At 35.0% G+C, this 18,557-nt stretch overlaps 1 protein-coding gene across 1 annotated transcript in view; it reads right to left on the bottom strand.

The window, feature by feature from the left end:
• Nucleotides 1–4,568, bottom strand: part of LOC129219061 (kinesin-like protein KIF3B) — a 29,227-nt gene extending 24,659 nt beyond the window's left edge. The window contains exon 1 of the mRNA XM_054853381.1: nucleotides 4,503–4,568. Within this exon, the coding sequence (XP_054709356.1) occupies nucleotides 4,503–4,568 (66 nt within the window). The remainder of the gene's footprint in view (nucleotides 1–4,502) is intronic.
• Nucleotides 4,569–18,557: the final 13,989 nt, after the last annotated feature.

Raw genomic sequence — 18,557 nt, 5'->3', positions numbered from 1 at the left:
CATCCCCCCTCCCCTTTGAAAACCAAATTCCTGATACGCTACTACGCACAAATATGATTATTTTGCAATTTATTTGAGAGATTAGTATTTTTTACCCCTGTTCTTTGTTAGCCTGCAGCGATTAAACTTAGTTGAACCGAATTATGTAAAGATCCGACGTAAATCATTTAATAGTATAAAGAACATATGCATATTGATTTTAAGGATCATCCAACATTCAATTGTTGAAGCTTGTACATAGATAATGAATGAATTATTGATACCAAACTAATTTTGGTATTTTCTGGGCTGTTCATGTGGAAAATACTGATCCATAATTTCGCTCTACCATTACTGCTATGGAAATACCAAAGCAAGTAGAACCGTCGGAGACCGCAATGCATTCCTGCTTTGCAGGATGCTATTAAAAAAACAATTAACAGCAGCATTTCTTTTCCGCTCGGCTTTCTTGCCAAACATGCTTTGCGCTTGTCGCTGATCGACTTTATAGCCACTGTTAAGTATACCTTTTGTGTTGATTGCATTAAAAATTAGGACTCGACCGATGCATCGGCCTGGCCGATGCATCGGCGCCGATGGTTCAACAATTTAGCCATCGGCATCGGCATCGGCGGCCGATGCTAACTTGGATTAAACATCGGCCCATCGGCCTTAAAAAACATCGAAAAGCCGATGGAATTGGCCGATGTTTTCGAAAAAAAATGACCTTTGCTGTTTTACTTTTTAATACAAAGTAAAGGGAATTATTGTTTTCATACAAATTTTTTTACTTGAATTTCATTATGAATTTCTATTTTAGTCACCTCTGAAAGAATTTTTAATACTGCATTCAGGTACAAACAAGTTAATTATTGCGTTGTTTTTTGCAGCTGGATGCACGTATGTATCTCTCATAAGTCATAACTCAAATATAGTAAGCTGTAGAAGGTTAAAATTTCGTATGTGGGGTCTGAGTACGTTCCAGTTGTGCACTTCCCTTTTTGTTTTCAATCGGGTGTTCTAAAAGGCCTATTTACTCATTTTTTGTGCCTATCAATTACTTATTTCAATGCAAAACTAATATAGCGTCTTAGACTGATCATTTGGTGATATATTGCCGAATTGAAGACCAACTAGGAAACAAACAAGAGAGGGTGGTCCAAAGCGGGTAGTTTTCGAAGAACGCTCGAAAGTTGTAGTTTTTGGATTTTTATTGCAACAATTTCGGTTTTATTTCCTAGCAGGGCTCTTGAACTTCAAAAAAAAGGTGATTTTTGTATTATTTCAAACCCAATATTTTATTTATTATCAATTTTTCCAAACATTGGAAAAACCCGCTTTGCCCTACCAGGGAGCTCAAAGGCGGGTAAGCTTAACTAATTGTGGTTTGGCACATTTGCCAATCAAATATGAAGTTACTAGCGAAATACCCGGCGTTGCCTGGGTCAGTAATAATTGTGAGAAACAATCGCTACTTTCTCCCCGGTTCGGTTTTAACTGAAAGAACTCAAAACACACCGCTTTGACGTGATTAAAAATTGAGCTCCTTCCTTACCCATAAAAGTAAAATAGCAATAAGTATAAAGAACGAAATAGTACTCAGAAACGAAAGCACGACATTTAAGCATATAAAAATTTGAAGAATTTCCAAAATATGAACTAACAAAAACAAAGATCACTAAAAAACCGTTCGCTTTATTTATTAAAAAAAATAGTACACACAAACACACACACAAAAAAAAAAAAGAAGAAACAACTCTCTACTATGTTTCCCTAAGTGTTGAAAAAGTAGAGTTTCCGAACATTTAAATGACTTTAAATACATGTTTGCTCCTGAGAAGCCTTGATTCAAAACTTTCATTATGATTACTATTAATATTGCTGTTGTAAGGCAACGAATTTTTGTAACAATGGGTTTTATATTTAATAATTTAATGGAGAAATTACATGAAATTTACTGTTTTTCATCATAACCTTTTTAAACTAAGCTTTTTAGAAACAAATTACAGCCTATGTTGCTCCCTGGTAATGTAGCTATCTACGGTGAAAAAATGGTTAAAATCGGTCCAGTAGTTTTGCAGATTACCCCGGACATACATACATACATTGCATTTGAGGTAATAGGGGGGGGGGGGATACTTGAGTCAATTTCAGAAATAAAATGAAGGAGTTTTGGAAGAGTTTTGAAGGAGTAAAATGAAATTTTGAAGGGGCACTAATGGGCTGCCATTAAATGATGTCGCCCTTTTTTTCAACATATTTGACCCCTTCCCCCTTTATTGCAAAGTGTCACAATTTACGTAACTCCTCCTCTTGTCACATGTCAAATTTTTTATAAACATATTGTTACAATAACTGTGTGATGTCATTTTTTGCCACTCTCTCTCTTCCCCTTGTCACACTTTCATGAACCCGTCTCCTCCTCAAGGCATGGCATCACTTGTGGATGACCCTTTTTATTATATCATAACTGCGATTTACTAAACAAGTGTTTTTTCAGCACAATCACTTAATGTAGTACATTTCCTTATGTAGTTTTAGATATTTAAATAATAATTAGAAAACCTGCCTTTTGCTGCTGAGAGTGTGGTAGAGGAAAAAACAATAATCATAAAACTTGAAAAAATAGCCAAGCACCATTTAAGCATGTTTTACATCACTTATCAAATGTTTTAGTCTTCTAATAAAATTTTCACCTTCAACTTTTACGACTTAACAACGATCAATTTGTAAATCACATCTTTATGAAAAAAAATAAATGCACGAAATTACTACATTAAAATCACCCTTGTGACAAAGTTAGTTGTCGATCAAAATATTATAAGTTACTGTCATAGAGGAAGATTAAGTAGTCTTGAACTAAAAAAGAAGGAATTTTGAAGGAGTTGAAACCAAAATGAAGGAGTTTGAAGGGCCCTACAAAAAAATTGTCTTAAATGAAGGAGTATTGGAGGAGTTTTGAAGGAGCGTGCGAACCCTGCGTGAGACCCGTGGCGTAGCTAGGGTGGGGCGGAGGGGGGTGGTTCGCTCCGGGCGGCACTTTTTTTAGTGGCGTCAAATTTACCCTCAATATTTTGGAAAAACAAGCGTATTTTCCCAAAAAGGATAGTATATTTTTAATATATGTTTGCAGACAAAAAGAAAATCTCTTAGAAATGTAAGTCTTTCGTATCACTACCAGAATGAAATTACTTAGATACCAAACAAGAGAGTTTTTCTTGATAGCATATCAGTACAATTCCTTGTTTTTCTGTCAGGGGATGGCAGAGGAAATTCATGGATTTTTTTTTCTACTATAGAGGCAGGGCCGCGCCAAGCCTGATTGGCGCCGTCGTGCGTATGTCTTGTGAGCGCCTCTATGCTCTGGCGTTCAGAGAAAATATAGTTAACACCTGGAGGGAGGTTTTGTAGACAAATACAAAATGGAAGAAAAATACGTTTGAAATTTAATTTATAAAAAAATGTGTGAATATTAATTTTGGAATACGGTGTACATTTTTACTTCATATGCCGAAATTATTTCGAGTTCAGCAGCTCCTTTGTATGCTAATAATGCGTTTTCGAAAAGAAAAATATTTTAAACTTCGAAGTTACGCCACTTTGAATATTTATCTAATCTCCAAGTGTTACATAATTAATAAAACTTTGATACCTGTCAAAACATGACAACAGGAGCAATGGCGCAACTAGAAAATAGTTTTAGGGGGTTACATTGAAAGAAAAATCTCTTAAAAAGAGGGTTTCATGGATTCTGCCGGAAAAAAATTTGAAACTTGTAATTTTAAAAACTCAATTTTAGACGGCCTTTGGTGGTGTTATAAGGGGAAAATTTACAAGGGGCTCCGTGGAAATTTGTAGAAGTTGAAGCCTTAAAACGTGATTATAGGCCAGATTTCTTGACGTTAGAACAAGGGATGGAAATCTCTGATTCCTCCCAATGGATTTTTTTTTTTTTTTTTTGAAAAATACACTACTGGCCATTAAAATTGCTACACCAAGAAGGCGACATAGTACAGACATGAAATTTAAACGACAGGAAGAAGATGATGTGATATGCAAATGATTAGCTTTTCAGCGCATTTAGACAGCGCACGCGCCCGCAGCGACACCTACAATGTGTTTAAATAAGGAAATTGTACAGACATTTTCCCACGGTGCTAATTCAGTTTGAACGTTGCAGCGTGTTGGAAAATTGTTGTGATGCCTCGTGTAAGAAGGAAAAATGCGTACCAGCACGTTTCTGCCTTTGATAGAGGTCGAATTGTAGCCTACCGGGTTTGCGGTTTTTCCTATCGCAGTACTGCTGCTCGCCGTCGGTCGAGATTCGATGATAGTTAGCAAAATATGGAATCGATGGGTTCAGGATGGTAATACAGATCATCGTGCTGGTTCTCAACGGCCAGTAATCACTAGCAGCCGAGAGGACAGGCATGTTATCCGCATGCCCTTCATGGATCGTACAGCCACGTCACGAGCTTTGAGTCAAGAAATGGGATCATTTGCGAGACCACAAGTGTCTGCACGAACAGTTCGGCGACGTTTACAGCAGCATGGACTGTCACCTCGGAGACCATGGCTGCTGCTACCATTGACGCTGCATCACAGACAGGAACGCCTTCGATGGTGTGATCAGCGACGAACCTTGGTGTACCAATGGCGAGACGTCATTTTTTTGATGAATCTAGGTTATGTTTACAATATCATGCTGGTCGCATTCGTGTTAGGCGACATCGTGGTGAACGCACACTGACAGCGTGCTTTCGCCATCGTCATACTGGCCCATCCCCTGGCGTGATGGTATGGGGTGCCATTGGATACACATCTCCGTCACCCTGTGTTCGCATTGACGGCACTATGAACAGTCGGCGTTACATTTCTGATGTGTAACGACCCGTGGCACTACCCTTTATTCGAGCCCTGCGAAACTTTGTTTCAGCAGGATAATGCACGACCGCATCTGGCCGGGAATGTGCAGACTTTCCTTGGTACGGAAAATGTTCGACTGATACCCTGGCCAGCACGTTCTCCAGATCTCTCACCAATGGAAAACGTCTGGTCAATGGTCGCTGAAAAACTGGCTCGTCAGCTAACGCCAGCCACTACGGTCGATGAACTGTGGCATCGTTTTGAAGCTGCATGGGTGTCTGTACCTGTACATGCCATCCAATCTCTGTATGACTCAATGCCCAGGCGTATAAGCGCTGTTATTGCTGCCAGAGGTGGTAGTTCTGGGTACTGATTTCGCGGGATCTATTCACCCAAATTTCTTGAAAATTTAATCATTTTTTATTTCTAACATAATATATGTGTCCAATAAATATCATTTTGTTATCTGCATTTCCTCCTGGTGTAGCAATTTTAATGGCCAGTAGTGTAGATAGAAATCAATTCCCCTCCAATTTTTTGAAATTGAACTTCCAAAAACGCAATTGTAAGCAACCTTGAAGATTTTTAGAAGGGGATTCTAGAGTTCTCCCCCGGAAAATATTTCAAAATTGAAGTCCTAAAAACTTAAGCAATATTCTATGAGATTATTGAGGGGAAGAAGTTCAGAGGCTTCACTTAATTTTTCATAAGTCATGTGTGAAAAACCTATTTTTCGATGATATTAAAGAAAGGCGGTTCAGAGGTTCTAGCTCGAATATTTTCTGAAATTGAAATTTTAAAAACGCTTCTTCTGTAAGGCTATATTTGGTAACATTAGGGCCAGCAATCTTTCAAAATTGAAGCTCCAAAAACGCAATTTTAGCTGATTTTCGAATGCAGTTTCAAGTGATGTTGTTTGGTACTCGGGGGTTTTCCCTGGAAATTTGCGAAATTGAAGATCTGGAAACAAAATTTGAGATGCTCCGTAATGCTTTTGGCGGGGGGAGAGAAGATTCAGAGGAGTAACATTTTAAGACTTTTTATTTTCAGACGAACTAGAAAAAGAATAAATAATGGAAAAAAATATTACGAAAGGGGACGAATAGCTTACCAGCTGTAACTATTGAAAACTTTTAATAAAAGATGTCTTTTCAAAAAATTAAAATTTTACCCCAACATAATTATTTTTCTTATTAAAATCACTTTGCTTTCCAAAGACGCGTTTTTTTTTCTTTTTATTCTTTTCCATAATAAAGACTATTTTTGAAAAACATTCAACTCGGCATTCTAGAGGTGAGGGGCACGGGGTGGGGCAACCAGAGAGGTGTCCTGTGGACCCCCCCCCCCCCCCGCCTCTGGTTGCTCCACGGAGCAGGAGGGTACTGATTACATTTCTAAATTGTAGGATAATACTGTAGAGAATATTTCACCTTAAAATCTGAAACTGAAACTTGCCAGTAAACGAAAAATTCTAAATTACAGAACCGTTAAAAAGGCATTGAATCTAATATCTGAAACAAACATTGTCCAAAGCTCTTTCTTTAACTTCATGCACGAATAGTTGAAGAAAAAGGGGGTGGGGGAATCGAGTAATTATGTTCAAATCGTTACTTTTCGGAACTAAAATATTGACCTTAATTATTGTCTACAATATATGTGTATTATGTTTAAGTAAACGATATGCAAATGTACTTACCGTATTTTGTTTTATTTGTGATAACATAAAAAATATACGTTACATTGGAATTACCACGAAAAATAGTTAAAAATCACAAAAAGACATATTGCACAAATTATAATACAACATATTCACTGTAAGAACCAAAATGGGGAATAGCAAATTTCTTGCGCTTCATATGCTCAACCTTGTGAAATTATAGACATACCGAAATAGCATTCACAGCTCCAAATATGAAGAAAAATGCTAAAGTATGCATTAATAAGCATCATATGTATTCACTGTAAACGATTGCGCTTTTGAATAGCATGTTTAGATGCAACAAGGCCATAATTTTTCTTTTTAGATATGCAGCGAGGAGGATTGCTTGTTTTAATGAGTATTATAATTTCACCGTCACTGTTAGATATAGTGAAAAGTTCAGTTTTATTTTTTGTTGGACATCCCTCCCCCCATTTGGAGCATTTTTCATTGACAGAGCTCGGCGCCTTTTAGCCTCCGGCGCCGTCGTGCACCGCACGACCTTGCACATAGGGACGGCGCGACCCTGTATAGAGGTTAACTCGAGGAGGAAGAAAACAATGAAGTTTTCCTAAATTTCGTTTTTAGAAAAAGTTAGCACTTGATTATAAGAGAGTTTCTTGAAAACCTCCTAATAAAACAAAAACTTCCCTTTTTTAACATCAGGAAAATGATGGCAAGAGTGAGAAAGAAAGGGGGAAGGATTCATCAAATCCCTGACAATCTTGGCAATTTTTTTCCGTTTGATTTTTTCTTTTTTGCCATCGGCCTTCGGCATCGGCCATCGGCAATCGGCCATTTGGGAAAAACCATCGGCCATCGGCCATCTTTGAACAATCGGCCAACAATCGGCATCGGCCCATCGGCCAAAAAATGCCATCGGTCGAGCCCTATTAAAAATATCTCCTGGTGGTTATATGTTGCTGAACATTTTCATTTGCTTTGAACCAAGGTTCACGAACTTAACGATTACAGTTAATCTTTGAAGAGACTTCATTTAGGGGATTTTTTACAGGCTTTTCCTTCAGACCAAACTCATAAAAATATGAAAATTCGTTACATCGAAAACAGCCTTTTTATGATTAAAAATATAAACTTTAACCTCTTTGGATCTTTTTTAAATTCCTAAAACCAGCCTATATGAAGTCCTCAGCAATAATTTACCTCTGCGCCGAATTTGGAAGAATTCCGACTAAAACTGTGGATTTGTATAAGGACACACACACACCCACAAACATACATCCCTTTTTATATATATAGATGCATGTAAGGAAAGCCTTGACCACATCCCTCCCCTTTGAAAGATAAATTCCGAATGCGCTATTGTGCATTACTATGATTATTTCGCAATTTATTTCCTTTATTGGTACCCCTGTTCTTTGACCGCCTGGAGCGACTTCTATTAAACCGAATTAAGTTATCGGTTATAGTTGAACCAAATTACTTAAAGATTAAACGTAAATCAAGGAATAGTATAAAGAAAATTCATTTATTGCAAAATGGTTTCATAAAGATTATAGAACATTAAATTAAATTTCTGTTGTAAGGATGAAATAGATGTGGTTTTAATAAAAGTAGTCTAATGCTGAAACATTCAAAGATTGTACGTCAATATTGAATGCAATATTACTACCTTACTCATATTCGTACTTTCTCTGCTATTAACGGGAAAAACACTATGCAACAAATTACTCGCAACACTTACTGTTGTGGATTTTATAGTTAAACAATATTTAAAAACTATAACTTAACGGTAGCATTCAAATTATGTAGCACCAATGGGCCCCTGGGGGCTTCGTAGGTCGCAGTTAGTTTAAGAAACGATGTACAGCATCATTTCTTATATCTACGGCTTTCTCGCCAAACATGCTTTAACGCTTTCGCTAAATAGCATTGACGGCAATCGTTCCGGATACATTTTGTGTTGATTGCGTTTAAAATAGCTCCTGGTGGTTAGATGTTGATAACCGTTTTCATTTGCTTTGAACCAAGGTTCACAAATTTAACGATTAAAGTTAATCTTTGAAAAAACTTCATCCAGGGCAGTTTTTTACTGGCTTTTCATTTAGACTAAATTTATAACTATACAAAAATTCGTTCGTGCAGAAAAGAGTAATTTTATGACTCAAAATAAGAAATTAGACCTCTTTGGGTCGTTTTAAAATTCCCAAAACCCGCCTATATGAATTCCTGAGCAACAATTTACCTTTGTGCCAAATTTGGAAGAAATCCAATGAAAACTGTGGATTTGTATAAGGAACATACACACATACCCACAAACATACATCCATTTATATATATATATATATATATATATATATATATATATATATATATATATATATATATATATATATATATATATATATATATATGTCAACTTAAGAATTTTTGAAATAATATAACTTTTACTTTAAAAATGGTATTTTAAGGCTTTCTGAGCGAATTTAAATGATCGACAATGTGCCCTCAAGTGTTTTTCTATACATTTTGGTAACTACAAAATGTATTTTTTATACTATTAGAAATGTAGTAAATAATTTTTGTAAAAAAAATATACATGTTTAAGAATTGCTACTTTTTTTTTTCGTATTTTTACTCAACTTGAGGGCTCTTGCGCGATTTCAAAAATAATTTATAATTTTTTTAATTATTTTTCCCGTTATTAGGATACCATTGCGCAAGTTTTTCGTGCTATTAGAAATTGATTAGAAAAAAAAGTTTTTCGACCCACCCGATTGCACACTTAGTGAAACCTGTCATTCTTCACTCATTTGGTGAGGGAGAACAAATTTGTTAAAATTTGATTTTTGTAGCCAAGCCTACTTGATTTCTGAGTTTAATCACATAAAATTATTCTTTTACAAGGAGGTAACTCATGATTATTAAATTTTTATGCCCTCTTTTACATAATTCAGCTTCCAAAAAAAAATGATTTAATGACACATGTAAAGAACGTAACCTCGTTTAATGAATCAAATTTATTCTCGAGATAAACTTTCAACAACTTGAAGATGAAAATGTGTGTCAATTATTGTTTAGTAGCTACAAACTACTAATTATTTCATAATTATTTTAATTTGATTGCTATTCTGGGAAGTTAAAGTACTATTGTGAGGGAATGACACATTTCACTCTGGACAAATTTAAAAATATTTATATAAAATTATTTTTACTCGAAATTTGATTCAAAATAAGTTTTTTGTATTATTCAACATTTTGAGATAAAAAACACAAAAATGTGAACTTATTGTTTGCTTGCTTTGAATTATTTTTTGTTTGTTTTTCACTAAAAGTGAGAACAAGTAACGGAATGACAATTTGGTATATTATACAAACATAACATATATTGAAAAATAAAAAGTTAAAACTTTCTAGTCTTTTTAAAATCTATTCTGAAAAGATTTTATCCCTATAAAAATATAAGTATAATAAAGAGTTAAAATTAAAATATAAAATATTTATTGTCTTGTTAAAGTCAATGATGAGTCAATTTATGAGATACCCATGAAAATTAGATTCCGTGAAAATGACCCATAGTTAATTAAATAAAAGTTTAGTAATTTTTACACTTTTTATACGTTAAGGAATATTAATCTCATTTACAATATACTTTTAAATGGAAAAATGATAAAATTTATGTTAGTCTTTATCCCCCCCCCCACACTAGTTTTAGGTCTTTGACCTAACTGCAAATACCGAATGTCACTGTAAATCACAACACGGTTCATTTCCCAAACTGAAATCTCAGATAAAATCCCACACACAATTAATTTAGAAGACTGAAAACGTGAATGCAAACTTTCATTCTAAGTGTATGCAATTCAAATCCATAAGCGTCACTCATATGAATCATAAATGAAATATATCTCCATACCTGCAACGAAAATGACGCAAGGGACTAATGCGCTTTGAGTGCTTAAATATGTTATTGCTGTAATTATCCTCTTTGATACAACATTAGCCGTTTCATCCGTAATAATGTCAAACTGATGGCAGTGAGAAGTGGATGAATTTCTCGTATTTCCGTTGTCCGTTAATCTATTTAGTAATGGGAGAGGATGCGATTGAGAAAACTGAGGATAGTAAACATCATTGCTATATTGCTATAGAGAATGCGAAGACTTATTTCTAAAGTTGTTTACTTAGAAATGAAAAATAAATGTATTGAGTTTGTCAAAGTTGTTTTTTGAGTTGAGATTGCATTAAGGTAGTTAATAGTTTTACTTAAGAAGATGCAGTGGCAGTGTCATTGTTATCCACCATTATTATTCCACTGCCGGACGAAAAGTATTGAGTAATTGTAAGATTCTTTTTCTTTTACACAACGATCTATTGTGTTTCATTTCCAATTTGTGCCCCTGGAATTCCGTACTTCGTCGAATTATTTTACTAGTGGACGGTTCAGGGTTCAGGTATGGTTGATGAAAACAAAATTTTAGTCTGGTACTGTTAAGGTCCACCCGCTTTTCCTATACAAACATCTTTATAGAAATAAAACTCAAACTACAAATGTGTATGCACGAAGTAAACTCGAAAACTTATGGACCGATTTCGTTGAAATGTTAACAATTTGTGTGGGTTAGTGCTGGGAAGGTTTATAAACTGTTTTGGAGAAAAAAATCCATCAGTAGGTTTTTTAATACAAAATTAAATTTTAGGAAGCAACAATGGGACATTCTACTGGAAATAATTCTAGTATTGTCTCCATTTCAGTTTAATTGGGAAGCCTGTAAAAAAATCCCCTTTAGAAGGTTTTCTACCTTTGGTGTAAAGACCTTTGGGTAAATTAACCAGGAAAAAAGTTATAAGCATTTTTAAGTAAGGAAAAATCAGTTTTGAATTCGATATTTCAAGTCCACAGCCCCAATATTGATTTTTTGTGAAGCGAATTTAGCTGAATAAGTTTTTGCTCAAGCTTGAACAAATAAAATTATTCAACTGTTTTTAGGCTTTTTAGATAATGAAAGATTCAAAATTTTCAACTTTTTATTATGTTTCGTCATTTAACGTTAATCTATTTGCTTGTTAGCATTAAGACAATTGCTTAACTTTTTCTAAATTTTTGATTTAAATTTTCATTACTGTTTTCAGTCCGATCGGGAGCTAAAATTAACCGTTTTGACGTTATTAAAGAATAATGAGATGTCTAAGGTGTTGCGGATTTGCGGAACTGGCTCCCTTATTCTAATGAGAAGTTTTGGAGATTTATTATTTTCCAAAAGAAAATTTTTTGTTTGCAATCACAATATTAACAGGATTTTTTATGTTTACTACAATTAAATCGTTTATTTCAGAAGCCCGTCAAGTGCGTTTTTTAAAATTTTCAGAAAACTAAAAAAAAATTCCTAATTTTAAAATAAGTAAAGGTTTTGGCGTATTAAAAAAATTTAAGGTGTTTTTTATTGTATTGTAAAAGCAAATAATGCTTGAGGTTACTTCTAAAAAATTTATTTCTTTTGCAAAATTTTTGTATTTTTGACGGGTTTTTGCAATAATCTTTTTTACTAGAAAAAAGTTTTTGACTATAATATTTATTTTGAAAAGCTGTTGTAGGTTGTAAATAAAAAGCATATTATCATTATGTTTAAATTTAGTAAACATTAAAGAAAAAGTTGAAATATCAGTTAAATAAAAAACACGAAAAAATAAAATAATAATACAAGACAAACGAGTCGATATAAAATATATCGTCTATTCATATAGGCCAAGTATAAGTTCGAGTATTTTTTCTACTCAGCTTCATACAATACGTCGATGTTGCAGGCGGCTTGGATCGTAGGCCACTGGAGGATTTCATCAAAAAAATATTCACAGCCTGTAGTATACTTCGCCAACTTCTTCAGGTCATTAATTAATTAATTTATTTCTTTATTTTGCGTTGATCTCTATATTTCTAGATGGACATGCGATCACTTTTGAGAGCTTCGGAGCTGTAGAATATTTTTTGGAGGTGAATTTTGAGGAGGTTAAATCGTCAATAAACTGCTTAGTAACCACTTTTCCTTGGTCAGTGTAGTTGTAATAAAACTCTTTGCAAGTGGATACTTCAAAAGGGAATCCTATTTTTCTTTGGAATTCTCTTCCCCATCGTTAGTAAAAAGAAACAAAAAACTTGACAAACACGAAATTTGCTGCAGAAAGCCATGTGACTTCATTTGACGGGTTTCTACAATAAACAGACATTTCAAGACAAAATAAAAACCATTAAAGCCCCTTAGAAGGCTCGATATTTGACATGTTTTTGCATCAGGCGTTGTGCCTAAAGTTGGTCATTCGTAATCTATAACAATGTCATTTTTGAAAAAAAAAGTCAGTTGAAAGGTTTCTGAAATAAACAATTCAATTCTGTTATGTTTATGTGATACTGGAAGCGATTGCAATTACTTTTCTGTTTTAATTTCTAAATTAAATTAAGCATTTTTTTTTTATCACTAGTAGAAAATTTTTAGTGATTTCTAAAACACATCTTTCCTTAAAATGTACATTTACCTTTAGTGGTAAATCTTGTGTACCATCTACTAATACAGCACTACTAATACATCTTTAATACAGTGTAAGGCTTCGAAAGCAATTCTATGTTAAGGTTTGCATTAATATTGACGCGTTCTGAACGTAGTGAGATGTATTTCATGTCCTTTTACATTGAATTTTTAAACTTTTAGACATTCTTCTTTTAACACAAAAGTAAAGAAAAACAAAAATACGCTGCATGAAAGCAGCAGAAACTTTCTATGCCTGCTTAAACTCCGTTAGTCCAGTCAATAAACACATTGTTAGCGTGGATGGAAATGCGATAATTTTAGACTTCAGAATATTGTTAGGAGTAGTTAGTAAGTAAACACACTTTAAGTCCCCGACCCTGGAGGGGTGATCTAAAAGTGGGAGGAGGGGGAAGCAAATTTGGGGTTTCTTTAATATATTTCGGAAACGGTGGAAAAAATGCGTTCAAAATAACAATTTAAGCTAAATGAAGTTCATATAGAACTGTTTCTACACATATTTGTCCAAACTTCCAATAATTTTTAGAGTTTTCATATGTTATGAAATTATCGATGATTTTCGGAAAATTCTCCCTTTTTGTCCAACATTTGCTCCTAGTGCCTCCCAGGATCAGTATTCATAAAAATGGTCAGTGGCAAAGTTGTAGAGCTTTAAATTTCCTTCAACTTGACATGCTGCTTTGTTATATTTTATTCAACCAATCAAAAAGTTGTAGAATTTCAAATACGCACCTTCATAGCAAAAAATGGAGCACTTGCCATTTAAAAACGTCAAACTGACTCGAAAGGATCGCGCACTCTCTCTTTCCTCAATGAATTCAACAATCCTGATTGACAATGAAGTAGTATTTGCAGGGTCTGATTTAAGTGTAAGCCCGTAAAGCACGGGTTTTGGGGACTCCTAGTTTGGGGGGGGAGGGGGAATTACAATTTTTTTTCCATAATGAATGTTTTCATTTGTTTTGCACTATAAATTTTGCTGACTCGGTTTCAACAAGATATGAGTTCAACAAAAAACTCTTTCCCATGGAGTGAGAAAATTATCTGGAGTGACATCTAACGTAGAATGAGATCACTCAATGTCATTCCATGTTAGTACGGAGTTCACTATTACTGCTCCGTACAACAGAAACATTTACTTTGTTTCTGTTGATTTACAATATTTCAAGATGATTAAATCTTTTGTAATTGCTTATTTATGTAAGCTTCAAATTACAAATAGGGTAGACTGGAGCACGTTTACATGGATTTTTTTCAATGAATTTTCTAAATTTCATGTTTTAACTTAGGAAATTTTAGACAGTGCAGTTTTATGAAGCAGTTAATGGAGTCAAAATTGGTGCATTCAGTTGTTGCTCAGTTTGTGTTTTTAACCGTTAAAAAAATTATTTTTGAATCGAAGTCGGTTGCGTAAACTTGCCCCAAGCACGAGGCACGTTAACCTAACGTGGTTCTGTTAGGGTTTTGAACGTAATGTCTTACCATCGTTAAAATAAAGAAAATATATTACAGACTGAATAGTGTATAAAGTAAAAGCTGAACGGACGTGAAGACAGCATTACATGATAGTAAGCTATAAGATACGAATTTGTAACTCAGTTAAAAATTAAATGGTGATTTTCTAAACTAAATAGTCTGAAAATACTAAAAAGTTTTGAGACAGTTTGGAGCGAAAAAAGCGTCAGGGCACGTTTAGAAGTAAGACGCAGTAAGAACGTGCGTATAAAGGTGCTGAGACGCGTAAACTTGCCCCGTTGCCAAGTTCGGATTTATTTTTAATGTGCAAAAAAAAAAAAAAAAAAAAACTAACATTTCAGTTCATACAAATACAAACCTGGATAAAATTCTGCTAATTTTTATATATTTGTTCTTTCTTTAGTAAGTATAATTCATTCACAATAAGCTTTAAAACGTTCGACTCAAAACTTACTCGACTTGGTAGAAAACAGATTATGCTTTCTGCATGCTAGACTGAAGCTCGACTGATCCTCAAACACTTGGGAGGATATTTGAACAGCATCAATATTTTATGACTGTTCGCTCTCCAGTTATAATTCGTTTTGAAAAAATTATTAAATAAAAACAAAAAACCCCAACTGCGTAGAAACCATAAGAAACTAAAAAGAAAAATGTATAAGCATAGTAGTTTAGAATGTTCAGTACTACTGAATAACTACACCGTTGAAATAGTTTTAAGTTTTAAATAGTTTTAATAGATCAAGCTGAATAGAAGGATCAACAGTCGAGGCCCATTCCTTTCTAATTCAAGGAATCCCGTAAAATTTGAATGAGCTCCGACTGTTGATCCTTCTATTCTGCTTTTGAATTTATGATTTGTCTTATCTGTGTACGGTTATAAAACTATTTCAACGGTGTAGTTATTCAGTAGTACTTAATAACATTCTAAGCTACTGGGCTTATACATTTTTCTTTTTAGTTTTTTTGGTTTCTACGCAGTCATGTTTTTTGTTTTTATTTAATAATTTTTTATTTGACACTTTTTAGTTCATTTTCATTGACTTAGTTATTATGATTATGATACGGTACATTTCGCAATCTTGTCATATCATTGAGAGAGTTCGTTTGTATCGTGAGGTCTAATAAGTAACTTGCGGTGGTCTAAACTACTGATAATTAGTCCCTCTAGGGACCTAACTCCGCTTAAAGCTACATGTGCTTGACCTTCGGCAAAAATGCGCGAACTTAAGTCAACCACAGCACAGCTATATAAACAGCTTGTATAATTCATGATGACGCGAAATCGAAAACGTCGTCAGTTAAATCTTTCTCGAAAAACTAAAAAAAAGCCTCTCAAGAAAGTACACGTCGCGAAACTCAGTCCCTTGAATTAAAGCAAACGAATGAAACATGTTATAGGTGAAAATCGAATTAGTAGACTTTCTTTCTTTTGGTGCTTATTGCACGGGTTTGTTTTGATGAGGACTACAATCTGAGTGTCTTGCCTTCGTTACGCAAAATATACTTTTTATTACAGTACAGAATACAAATAAAGAACACATGAAAGAATTTACATCAGAAAGAGGGAAAAGTACATCCGGAGCTAGGGTGTCTTGACCCACCGCCTCAAGTGGGAGAAGCAATCGCTTAGACCACTCGGCCACTGAGATCCCAATTAGTAGACTTAATTTTAAAAAAAATCAGGCAGCGAAAACTACCTGCATTTGTCGCACGCAGGTAGCGTGCTTGGTAGCGTGCAGGTAGCGTGCGACGTAGTGTGCAACACCAAACGTGCGCCGATCCCGAACTGACAAAATATGGCAACTGGTTTTTAATATGGTGAATTTTGATTACTGTCATGTGTTTAGTGACACTTCCAAGGTTAAGACAAATCGATTGACGCAAGAATTACCAAAATTGGCCAAGGAGTTTAGCCTGTAGAACGCAACATAGAAACGGACATACATACATACATACATAGACTGATAAACACATTACCCTCCTTTGCGTCGCGCACGCGCAGTCGGATAAAAAGGGCACTGCGTAAACGTGCCCCGGTCTACCCTACATGGAGTCAGAAATTAAATAGCTTCAGTACTTCTTTTTTAAGGATAATCTGGGGACATTTGAAAACCTTTTTGGGGACACATAACAAAAGACAAAAAGATGTGAACGAGTATGTTCTTCGGTTCTGCAAGTAAAGGGGGCTCTCACGGGTTTGTTGTGCTTACAGTCCTGAAATTTCTAAATCGGGCCCTGAATATTTGTGGATTACTACTGCACAAATGATGTCACGCTTCCAGGGGGAGGGGGTTCATGAAATTGTGTTTTTGTGACAAGGGTAAGAGTAAGAAAAAGTGACATCAAGCATTTTTCACTACGAATATGGTTATGAAAAGTAGCTTGTATAACGTACTTTGAGACTGAGGGGACTGGAGGGGGGGGGGTGTTAAAATATTGTAAAAAAGTGACATCGTTTATAGACAGCTCTTTACCAAAGAATCGGACGAAGATTTCTAGATTACGTATGTGCAGTAGAAATTAGAAATTAGTGGACTGAGTGAGTGCAGAAGTCAGCACTATATATACTATTTAAGGACATTGATAACGACATTAATTTTATTAAATTTGAATTTGTTGTTGCTGAGGATACCTAGTCTACTAAACTGTCAGGCAAAAAGAGAGCTCTGTGTAAACCGACCATGTGGACATCAGTGTCACTTAGAAATTGAAACGACGGTCGAACAAGATTTCTGTCCAACTTTCATAATAACAGTCAGCTGACAAATCCGCGAATGATGAAGCTGTTGAAACACGAGACAAATACGCTCCGAGCTTTAGGTGATGCTGACGTTGATATTGCGAAGACAGCTATTATCAGATGGAAAAATTCTTCGGTAACTGTTATTTGAAAAGAAGTCCTCCTAGTTGTTCTCTTAATTGCCAAATCCCCAACAGATCACAACAATTTCTTGTGCAATCTGGAAGAGGAACTTAAGATTTGCAGCGTATCTCAGAAAAAAAAGGTTTGTCAAAATGTACCAGAAATCTAAAATCTTACAACATGTATCTAAAGTATATATCAACAGTTCTTCTCCTGAATCCATTGAGGATGCTAGGGTCATATGTATCTTTTATGGTATGATGCTTCAGCCACAGACAAGTCCCTCAACGAGTTTCGATACAAATTATTAATAATCAAAGTAGCTGCAAACATAAAAATTTATCTCTAACTCTCCCGTACCACCAGGTACAACTGTAGCTTGTAACTGAATGGTGAAGTACCGGATTGGGGTTTGGGAAACGAGGAATGACTAACTCGTGGAGCAGAAACTCTCGGAATTGGATATGTTGCTCCTGGCGGAATCTTGAAGATGATTTTGATCGAAGCGCGAAAGGATGTGACACCGGACGGTCACTAGAAGAAAATCGTCGTTAAACTACTCTGCCGCATGCTTGCATTGCAAGGGCAATTGCAACAAAGGAATCAAAATATTTATCCAGGACAAAGAGGACGAAGATGACATCAATATATTACCAATTTTTTAGAACAACTTTTCCACTGCTGGTGGACATGAATGAGCTTCGACCCATCCCTTTCAGAATAAAACCAAGACGTGTACCTTAAAGGAGGATATTTTCATTTTCTTTATTACTATCAGTTCATATTTCATATAAAAACTTAAAAAATATGATTAGTGATAATGTAATAAAAGCTTTCGTTACAAAGAGGTGGTGCGTGTCAATTACACTTACCTTATTTCTATTATTAATCATTATCATGCTATAGCGTCACATATTCATTTCAATAAGAATAATGAAATTGAGTGTACTTGTTAGAATCTATAGTTTTTGATTGCTTGTCAGCTGGCTGTCTTGGTGACTGGGCGTTGGCTTCGCATTTTTTTGGCATCAGGTTAGAATCCGCAGTTTAAGTGTTCAGCTGGTGGGTTTTCGAGACACAGAAAACCGTCAGGGTCCATGTCACATGATTGCAGCAGATTACAGATCCCTTTAGTGCCTGTTTGGCACAGACACTCTGAGACAAAAAG

Source organism: Uloborus diversus, chromosome 3, assembly GCF_026930045.1.
Source record: "Uloborus diversus isolate 005 chromosome 3, Udiv.v.3.1, whole genome shotgun sequence".
Classification (NCBI taxonomy): Eukaryota; Metazoa; Arthropoda; class Arachnida; order Araneae; family Uloboridae; genus Uloborus; species Uloborus diversus.
This window is presented reverse-complemented; position numbering and strand designations above follow the sequence as displayed.